The sequence below is a fragment of the Nanorana parkeri genome, unplaced genomic scaffold, assembly GCF_000935625.1.
Source record: "Nanorana parkeri isolate BGI_ZX_2015 unplaced genomic scaffold, ASM93562v1 scaffold576, whole genome shotgun sequence".
Classification (NCBI taxonomy): Eukaryota; Metazoa; Chordata; class Amphibia; order Anura; family Dicroglossidae; genus Nanorana; species Nanorana parkeri.
Window position 1 is genome coordinate 246727 of NW_017306844.1, and position 10546 is coordinate 257272.

Genomic DNA, 10546 nt, shown 5'->3' on the forward strand with positions numbered 1-10546 from the left:
ACTATCTTCCCACGACATGGCGGTCAGAGCGTGTCATCCCAAATAGAAATTTTGGGAAGGCCGACAAACTGCAGATTCTTTCGGACATCATCCAGGATAAGACGACCCGCCATGGAGGCCGCACGGCGGTACAAAAGCCGCGCTACGCCGCTCCTCATCATAAAAACGTCTTTTCTGTATTTAAAGGGAACCGCGGCGTAAATTGTATCCTGTATTGTACAATAGAACGCAGCCACACAAATATTCATCTGAACTAAACCTAAACTACATTCCCTGGAATTGCCTAACATCCCCCGCTATATGAATCGGCCGGCAGCGAGCGTCTCTTTCCAAAGTGCAGAATGAATCCTAAACTCATCACACACGTTACAATCTGATTGTACAATCTCCATTAAATCTACCAACAAGTATCTAATCTAATGCCCGATTGGATGCATAGTGATTGGATAGTTTGGGTAGGTCCCTTATATTAGGGTACATAGTTTTGGTGGATCTAAAGTCAGCGGCGTCACCAGGCCTGCACCAGGTGACACCCAGTGCGCACATCAATACATATACACGTGATGTCATTACTAGGGATGGTCTCGATGTTCCAGTCCAACAACAGTTCCACTCGAACATAACTGGTTTGTGAGTACAGTGAGCACACAAACTATCAGGGCATTCGCCGGGCTTTTTGCCACCCAGCGCCCCACAGGGCATTGCACAGTGCCTTGTGAAGCCCTGATTGGGTAAAGCCTTGCACCTGACTGGTCAGGTGCAACACTTTGCCCAATCACGGCACAGTGCACTGTAAGAGCCAAGATTAAGCAAAGTAATGATGACTTTGCCCAATCATGGCTCACAGCTAAGTACTGTCAGGTGCCAAACAAATGTAAACAGTTGGGTGGAGCTAGTGGGGATGTCGCCGCTAGCTCCGCCCAATTGTTTATATTTTGCCGGCATCTGTCAGAATGCCATTCTGCGGCGGGAGTTCGTCGCAAGTGGACAGGTCGGCGGGCGTCGGGTTTTTGTTTTCTTTATTATTTCTATTTTTTTTATTTCGTCAAGTCGTCGTCGTGGACAACGCTGGGCGTCATGATTGACACTAGGATTACGCCGGTGGATGCATTTTTGGGGTTTTTTGTTTTTAATAAAAGACTTGGCAAAAACTTGTCTTTTGTTTGTTTTGTTTTTTCAATTAAAGGATTTTTTTAACAATTTGAATGTAATCCTTTAGTGAATGGGTAGGGGTACAAGTACTCCATACTTATTCACAAGGAGGGGGGCTGCATCTGGGTGCCCCTTTATTAAAGGGGTACCCCAATGTGAATAAGCCCCCGTGCCCGCACCCCCACAACCAACGCCTCAGGGCTTGTGGGGAAGAGGCCCTTGTCCCCATCGGCACGGAGACAAGGTGCTTTTCCAGGGGCTCCACTTTGAAAAGCACCCTTCCAGTGCTGAGGGCATGTTGCCTGGTATCGCAGGGAGGAGGGGGGTGGGCTCTCGTGCGTCCCCCCCTCCTTTCCTTCCTTGCTAGGCCTGTGCTTGGATCAAGGGTCTGGTTAGGAATTTTAGAGGGGACCCCCAGGTTTTTTTCTGCTCATTTTTAGGGGTGAGGTTCCTCCTTAATATTCCTACCAGACGTGGTATGACTTTGAGGGGGAACCCCACACGCTTTTTCTTGAGTTTTTTTTAAAAATGAGGTCCCTCCTAACATTTCTACCAGACCTTAAGGACCTGGTAAGACTTTTGGGGGGAACCCCATGAGCTTTTTTTTTTAAAATCCCACCTAACATTCCTACCAGACCTAAAGGGTCTGGTATTGTTTGGGAGGGGGAACCGCAGTTTTGCTGCAGCAGGTTCTATACATCGTACAGATGCACCACTTTATAGGCAGGTTAAGGGGACCCCCCAGGCACCATATTTAAACAAATTTTTCATTTTTATTGTTTCACTTTAAGTGATGATAAAATCACTGTTCCTTTAAAAAGGTTATTTTTTGCATTGATTCCTGTCCCCCAGGGCAGTACCCGGATCCCCATACACCTTTTATGGCCAATAACTTGCATATAAACCTTCAAAATGAGGACATTTGATTTGCTGAGTTCTGGTCCCATAGACTTTCATTAAGTTCGAGTTCAAACTTTTTCCATATTCTGAAGTTCGAACTCGAACCAAACTCAGGTGTGTTCGCAGGCCCGGATTCCCCACAAGGCCACCGAGGCCCGGCCTCGGGGGGGGGATTGTGGGGGTGGCAGAGCGCAGAGGGGCGGCAGCGGTGTCCTTGTGGGGAAGTTGCCCTCTGTACATTCAGTCCTGCTTTGTACAAGCAGGACTGAATGTAGAGTGAGGCAGACGATTTTTCGTTTACATGTGAAATCGGCGATGTCTCTGATTTCACATATAAACAGTGTGCAGCCTCCTCCCCTCCCCCGTGCACTTACCTCTCTACTTTGGTTCCGTCCTCCGGCGCCGAGTCTCTGACTGCAGTGAGCAGAGCGGCAGGGTTATAAGTAACCCCGCCGCCCTGCCATCTGGTTGCCATTCTCCATTGATGGGGAGGGGGGGGCATTAGAACCTGGCCTTGGGTCAGCAGGGAGACTAAATCCGGCCCCGTGTGTTCGGACCATCACTAGTCATTACACACACATAGTGACATCACGTACACTAAGGCAAAGAGAGTAGGGGACATTCAGCCGGCAGGAAAAGGTATGCTGACGGGTCCCCTCCTATCTCTCGAGCAGCTGTTGGCCTCTCAGCACTTCCACTCACCTCTTTACCTTCCCAAACATCTGCGCATTTCCCAAAATCTTCCCAAAGTCAATGTGGAACATGTGACCCGTGCTGGTCAGCATTATGTTGTCGTTGTGGCGGTCACAGACACCCAGGATGAAGGTGGCGACGCACCAGCCGGCGCAGGAATACAGAAAGTTATCTGCCGCCTGAGGAACAGAGCACAGAAAATTATGTATTAGACTGGTACCTTGTACATGAGTCATGTGTATTATACATGTTAGAGACATTCACGTCTGCCGGCTAAACACATACAGATATGCTACATCCATCATGGAAAAGGATATAGGTGTTTGAGTAGATCATAAACCAGGGGTAGGCAACCTTGGCACTCCAACTTTGGTGAAACTACAATTCCATCATGCCCCTGCCTCTGGGAGTCATGCCTGTGGCTGTCAGAGTCTCGCAATGCCTCATGGGACTTGTAGTTCTAAAGCTGCTTGAGTGCCAAGGTTGCCTACCCATGTCATAGACTTAAGCTGGCCATACAGGGCTTGAATTTCAGTGATCTGCAGCTCAGACACAATCTACTGAGTTGGCTAGAACGGTCTCCTGAGGAGCTCAATTCCCCACGGTCACAGCTCTTACTGTAAAGAAGCCTTTCCTTATGTGGAGCTTGTCCTGACTGACAACCTCTGCACTGATATATACCGATCAGCCATAACATTATATCCACTGAGAGGTGAAGTGAATAACATTGATTATATGGTTACAATGGCACCTAGTATTACAATGCCACCTGAAAGTTTGGGGGGTGGGTATATTAAAATGGCGCCTGGAAGGGATATATTACAATGGCACCTGGAAGTGGGGAGGGATATATTACAATGACACCTGCAAGTGTGTGGGGGGGAGGGACATTAGGCAGGAAGTGGACATTTTGTCCCTGAAGTTGATGTGTTGGAAGCAGAGAAAATGGACATGTGAAAGGATTTGAGGGACTCTGACAGGAGTTGAATTATGATGTCTAGACGACTGGGTCAGAGCAACTCCAACGCTGCATCTCTTGTGGGATGTTCCCGGTCTGCAGTGGTCTGGACCTACCAAAAGTGGTCCAAGGAAGGAAAACCGGTCAACCGGAGACAGGGTCATCAAGCCTTATTGATGTACGTGGGGAGGGAAGGCTGGCCGTGTAGTCCGATCCAATAGAAGAGCTACTGGAGCTCCAATTGCTGATGCTTAATACCGGTTCTGATAGAAAGGTGTCTGAACACACAGATAATTGCCGTTGGTTCTGTAGCTGTAGACCAGTCAGGGTGCTTATGCTGACCCGTGTCCACTGCAAATAGCACCTACAATGTCATTGTGAGCATCAGAACTGGACTGCAGAGCAATGGAAGAAGGTGGCCTGGTCTGATGAATCACGTTTTCTTTTACATCATGCGGATGGCCGGGTGCGTGTGTCCCCCTTGCCTGGGGAAGAGATGGCCCCAGGATGCATTATGGGAAGAAGAGAAGCCGGCAGAGGCAGTGTGATGCTTTGGGCAATGTTCTGCTGGGAAACTTCGGGTCCTGACATTCATGTGGATGTTACTTTGACATCTACCACCGACCTAGACATTGACCAAGTACCCCCCTTTATGAAAATGGTATTCCCCGATGCCGATGGTAGTATCCTCTTTCAACCACACTGCCAAAATGGTTAAAGAATGGTTTGAGGAACACAACAATGAGTTTGAGGTGATGACTTGGCCTCCAAATTCTCCAGATCTCAATCCAATGGAGCATCTGTGAGATGTGCTGGAGAAACAAGTCCGATCCATGGAGGCCGATCACCTCACAACTTATAGGACCTGCTACTGAGGGCTTGGTGCCGGATACCAGAGGTCTACTGGGGTCCATGGCTGGATGGGTCAGGGCTGTTTTGAGGCCGCTCAGTATTAGGCGGGTGGTCATATTGTAATGGCTGTTCGGTGTTTATACGGTAGATCGGTATGGCCGGCACTATAACGCCACACAGCCATGAATCTTCATTAGTCCTGATCTCCATCTCTGGAAGACTCTGACTCCTTCTGATTCATTAAGAGGTGAACAATGCGCGTCGGTCAGCGAGCGTCTCTCCTCACCATGATTAGCGCGCCGGCGCTGCGCCTCACCTTCCATCACATTAGCGGAGGAGGGGGGAGGCTGAAGGTTGATTAAAGTCTATCGGAAAGCAAATGGCTTGATAAATGAGAATTGGATTTTCTGTAATGAAGTCGGGGAAAGAAAAGGGCACAGCGGACTCTTCATCTGGGCAGAGAAATGAATATATTGCGGAGAATTATTCAGTCGCATCTCGCACGCTGTAACGCTGCATAATGGAACGGCGGCCGCGCAGACGCGGCAATGAAATTCTGCTGTTTAACCGAGCGGGCGGTCAATGGGGGCGCTGGACGGGGGGAGGGCAAGGTGATAAAAGGTTTGCTCAATGGTTATATAATGGATGGAATAAAGTCCTCAGGAAGTCTCAGGTCGTTCCTCTGCAGTTCTCATGCCTGCTGAACTATCATTCAGTCCTCATTCCCCTTCCAGTCCTCATTCCCCTTCCAGTCCTCATTCCCCCTCCAGTCCTCATTCCCCTTCCAGTCCTCATTCCCCCTCCAGTCCTCATTCCCCCTCCAGTCCTCATTCCCCTTCCAGTCCTCATTCCTCTTCCAGTCCTCATTCCTCTTCCAGTCCTCATTCCTCTTCCAGTCCTCATTCCTCTTCCAGTCCTCATTCCTCTTCCAGTCCTCATTCCTCTTCCAGTCCTCATTCCTCAAGATACTTTTCACCATTTATCCAAAAAAGCTAAAGCAGATGGTTGGAAATGGAATGAAGACTGAACAGAACCACATAGGGTGGCGCTTCCCAGAGGCTGCAATGGATGGGAGGGAATCAACATTGTGGATATTTCTAGATGGGAAATGACCAGGAAGGATAGAAAACTTCACTGTGACCTTCTTCTGGACAATCATAAGGCCAGACAACCGGCACTCTGCTGAAATGTCTTTTCTGGCTTTATAACAGGAGAGAAGGATGGAAGGCAGAGGACGCCCCACATGAGCAGAGAATGATTGGGATTGCACTGAGAAAGAGGGAGGCAGGTCAGTGTTGGGTTTCTCAGGTCCTCCATGTTGGCTCTTCGGCCATTGGGGTCCTTTATAGGGCGGAGCTCCAACGCGGCCGTACGCCCCTCTACGCTCACCTCAAGTGCAGGTCCGTAGGGGCAGACCCTGTCTGCGTCCGGGACAGGAAACCCGTACTCCTACGGACCTACACTTGAGGTGAGCGTAGGGTGGCGTGTGACCGCGCACGGAGCTGTACGCGCCGGCCGATTCCAGCGTGAATGAGGCCTTACCGTCATTAGACATACAGGGGGGAATTTATCAACGCTGGAGCAGTTGCCCAGGGCAACCAATCAGCTTCTCTCTTCAGGTTGTTCAGTTAAGATGTGAAAATGAGAGAAGCCGATTGGTTGCTGTGCACAGCTGCTCCAGATTTGATAAATTCCCTTCCCAGTATCCGATACCTGCTGCGTCAGACGTGTGCGAGTGGTATCATTACTCCCAATACTCTGGAGGGGAGAGGAAGGGCCGTACCATCTTACTGCCTCCGAACCACTTCTTCATCGACGAGTCTTTCAAAGGGCCAAAAAGGCCGCCGGCGTTCTGAATCTTGGCGAGGGTTGTGGAGTCCGGGACCATCTCAATCAGACCTAAGAGAAGACAGAGGACAAGGATGACAGAATATCCAGGGACTGGGATGTATCTATCATTGGTACATCGGCTTTCCAGACCTTTCCAAAATCCAGGTTATGCTTTTCAGCAAACACAGAGAAAATCATTACCGTTCTGGTATATACTTTTACCTAAAGGCAGCCGAGCCCCTACCTGGAAGACTGGAAGTCTCCATCTGTTTCCTTATATTACAGCTGAGCCCCTACCTGGAAGTCACCATCTGTTTCCTTATATGACAGCTGAGCCCCTACCTGGAAGACTGGAAATCTCCATCCGTTTCCTTATATGACAGCTGAGCCCCTACCTGGAAGACTGGAAATCTCCATCCGTTTCCTTATATGACAGCTGAGCCCCTACCTGGAAGACTGGAAATCTCCATCCGTTTCCTTATATGACAGCTGAGCCCCTACCTGGAAGACTGGAAATCTCCATCCGTTTCCTTATATGACAGCTGAGCCCCTACCTGGAAGACTGGAAATCTCCATCCGTTTCCTTATATGACAGCTGAGCCCCTACCTGGAAGACTGGAAATCTCCATCCGTTTCCTTATATGACAGCTGAGCCCCTACCTGGAAGACTGGAAATCTCCATCCGTTTCCTTATATGACAGCTGAGCCCCTACCTGGAAGACTGGAAATCTCCATCCGTTTCCTTATATGACAGCTGAGCCCCTACCTGGAAGACTGGAAATCTCCATCCGTTTCCTTATATGACAGCTGAGCCCCTACCTGGAAGACTGGAAATCTCCATCCGTTTCCTTATATGACAGCTGAGCCCCTACCTGGAAGACTGGAAATCTCCATCCGTTTCCTTATATGACAGCTGAGCCCCTACCTGGAAGACTGGAAATCTCCATCCGTTTCCTTATATGACAGCTGAGCCCCTACCTGGAAGACTGGAAATCTCCATCCGTTTCCTTATATGACAGCTGAGCCCCTACCTGGAAGACTGGAAATCTCCATCCGTTTCCTTATATGACAGCTGAGCCCCTACCTGGAAGACTGGAAATCTCCATCCGTTTCCTTATATGACAGCTGAGCCCCTACCTGGAAGACTGGAAATCTCCATCCGTTTCCTTATATGACAGCTGAGCCCCTACCTGGAAGACTGGAAATCTCCATCCGTTTCCTTATATGACAGCTGAGCCCCTACCTGGAAGACTGGAAATCTCCATCCGTTTCCTTATATGACAGCTGAGCCCCTACCTGGAAGACTGGAAATCTCCATCCGTTTCCTTATATGACAGCTGAGCCCCTACCTGGAAGACTGGAAATCTCCATCCGTTTCCTTATATGACAGCTGAGCCCCTACCTGGAAGACTGGAAATCTCCATCCGTTTCCTTATATGACAGCTGAGCCCCTACCTGGAAGACTGGAAATCTCCATCCGTTTCCTTATATGACAGCTGAGCCCCTACCTGGAAGACTGGAAATCTCCATCCGTTTCCTTATATGACAGCTGAGCCCCTACCTGGAAGACTGGAAATCTCCATCCGTTTCCTTATATGACAGCTGAGCCCCTACCTGGAAGACTGGAAATCTCCATCCGTTTCCTTATATGACAGCTGAGCCCCTACCTGGAAGACTGGAAATCTCCATCCGTTTCCTTATATGACAGCTGAGCCCCTACCTGGAAGACTGGAAATCTCCATCCGTTTCCTTATATGACAGCTGAGCCCCTACCTGGAAGACTGGAAATCTCCATCCGTTTCCTTATATGACAGCTGAGCCCCTACCTGGAAGACTGGAAATCTCCATCCGTTTCCTTATATGACAGCTGAGCCCCTACCTGGAAGACTGGAAATCTCCATCCGTTTCCTTATATGACAGCTGAGCCCCTACCTGGAAGACTGGAAATCTCCATCCGTTTCCTTATATGACAGCTGAGCCCCTACCTGGAAGACTGGAAATCTCCATCCGTTTCCTTATATGACAGCTGAGCCCCTACCTGGAAGACTGGAAATCTCCATCCGTTTCCTTATATGACAGCTGAGCCCCTACCTGGAAGACTGGAAATCTCCATCCGTTTCCTTATATGACAGCTGAGCCCCTACCTGGAAGACTGGAAATCTCCATCCGTTTCCTTATATGACAGCTGAGCCCCTACCTGGAAGACTGGAAATCTCCATCCGTTTCCTTATATGACAGCTGAGCCCCTACCTGGAAGACTGGAAATCTCCATCTGTTTCCTTATATTACAGCTGAGCCCCTACCTGGAAGTCACCATCTGTTTCCTTATATGACAGCTGAGCCCCTACCTGGAAGACTGGAAATCACCATCTGTTTCCCTATATTACAGCTAGGCCCCTACCTGGAAGACTGGAAATCTCCATCCGTTTCCTTATATGACAGCTGAGCCCCTACCTGGAAGTCTGGAAATGGTTATCTGTTATTGTCACAGCTGTGCTCCTACCTGGAAGTTCCATTGGTGGTACTGGATATTCGATGGTCTCTGCTCTCAGGGATCACTGTGATTATTGATGGTCATTAATGTCTCGTCTGTTCCGCCATCATTGTCCGGCGGCCCCCACACTACAATTTCTGATTGTGAGATGACTGCAGTCACACCGCACAATGGCGGCCATGTTGGCACACCCCCCGGTTACACAGCTCACCTTGTTTCCTGCCGGTGGATAAACACCGATAAGTGACCATCCGCAGGTCCAGTCCTTCATGGAGCCAGATCCTGTCCATGAGATTGATGATCTGGAGGATGAGCATGTCCTGCCGGATGTCATCTCCTGCCTGGAGAGTCACAAATGTCACTCACTATGGACGGCACACAGACACACACCGAAATGTTCCACACAATGGCCCGGATCCCTCAAGCTGCACTTAAGGGGTGCTAAGGAATGCCTAAGGCATGCTGACGCGCCGCTCAGCCAATGTTGTCATACATGGAGTCCATCGGTGTGGGCAGCAGGACAGGGAAGTGTGGGTTGATTGCTGTACAGGGGGCTCTTTTATTGGAGAAGTGCTTTCACAACAACCAGTGACCTCTGTAGCTGCTGACACCGTGGATTCATTCATCTTCAACGTTTACAGAAGATACTTTCATCCAGCAATTCAGCTTCCCCTCTAACTACTTCCCCCCAGCAAGGACTTAGCAGCTAAGCTCCCCCCAATCTCCTCCCCACCACTCCGTGCACGCCCACTGCTTCCCCCTCCTAGCAGCCCAGCTCACTCTGCTCACCTCTTCCAGCAGTGACGTGGCTGTTTGCCAGCCCCCTAACCTTCAATGTAAATGCAGAACAGGAGGGAAGAGTGCGGAGACCCGGCTTGTATGGCACGGTGCCGCCCTGCAGCTACAGAGGTCAGTGAGGGCTTACGATGGCTCATTTAATAAACAGCGGCACCAGGGTGGGTGTGCAGCTGAAGTTATCACGCATGGGTGGTGAAAGATGGCCGCTGGCAAGGAGGAGGGGATATTGACCCGGCGGGATCAGGTATGCTGCCGGGTCCCCCCCCCCATGGTCCACACTCCCCTACGACGCCACTGTTCAGCAGCCAATCAGATTTCCCCGTGCGTCCCTCGGACTTCGGCAATCTAAATTCAGCCGCTCTTTCTTTATTGAATAAATCTGAACAGATTTCCTTAGGAAATAAAAGGCGGGTGAGGCGTCTCCTTACGCCAGGCGTTGGCAACTCCGGCCCTCCAGCTGTTGTGGGACTACAAGTCCCATGAGGCATTGCAAGACTGACAGATACAGTCATGACTCCCAGAGGCAGAGGCATAATGGGATTTGTAGTAAAAGCACAGCTGGAGGGGCGGCGTTGCCCACCCCCCCTGTTATATGACATCTCCATATGAGATGTCAGGAATTATATACAATCGGATTTTCTGGAATCCCGACTCTCCCCGCCCCCTCCAGGCGTTCAGCAAACGTTTCCCGAATGTCCATAAAAACACAGAGAACGCGACAGACAGCAGCTGCTGCCCCTCTTCTTCCCGGAATGGAGAATTGTGGGTAATGGAAGCACGTTTTTACATAGTTACATAGTATTTGAGGTTGAATAAAGACATAAGGTGTGTGTGTGTGTGTGTGTGTGTGTGTGTGTGTGTGTGTGTGT

General features: G+C 49.8%; 1 protein-coding gene across 1 annotated transcript in view; it reads right to left on the reverse strand.

Annotated features, from left to right (window-relative positions):
- Nucleotides 1-10546, reverse strand: part of PIK3C2G (phosphatidylinositol-4-phosphate 3-kinase catalytic subunit type 2 gamma) — a 52617-nt gene that overhangs the window by 14932 nt on the left and 27139 nt on the right. The window contains exons 20-22 of the mRNA XM_018562385.1: nt 9091-9220; nt 6347-6454; nt 2755-2965 (exon numbers count right to left, since the gene is read on the reverse strand). Coding sequence (XP_018417887.1) covers nt 2755-2965; nt 6347-6454; nt 9091-9220 — 449 coding nt within the window. The remainder of the gene's footprint in view (nt 1-2754; nt 2966-6346; nt 6455-9090; nt 9221-10546) is intronic.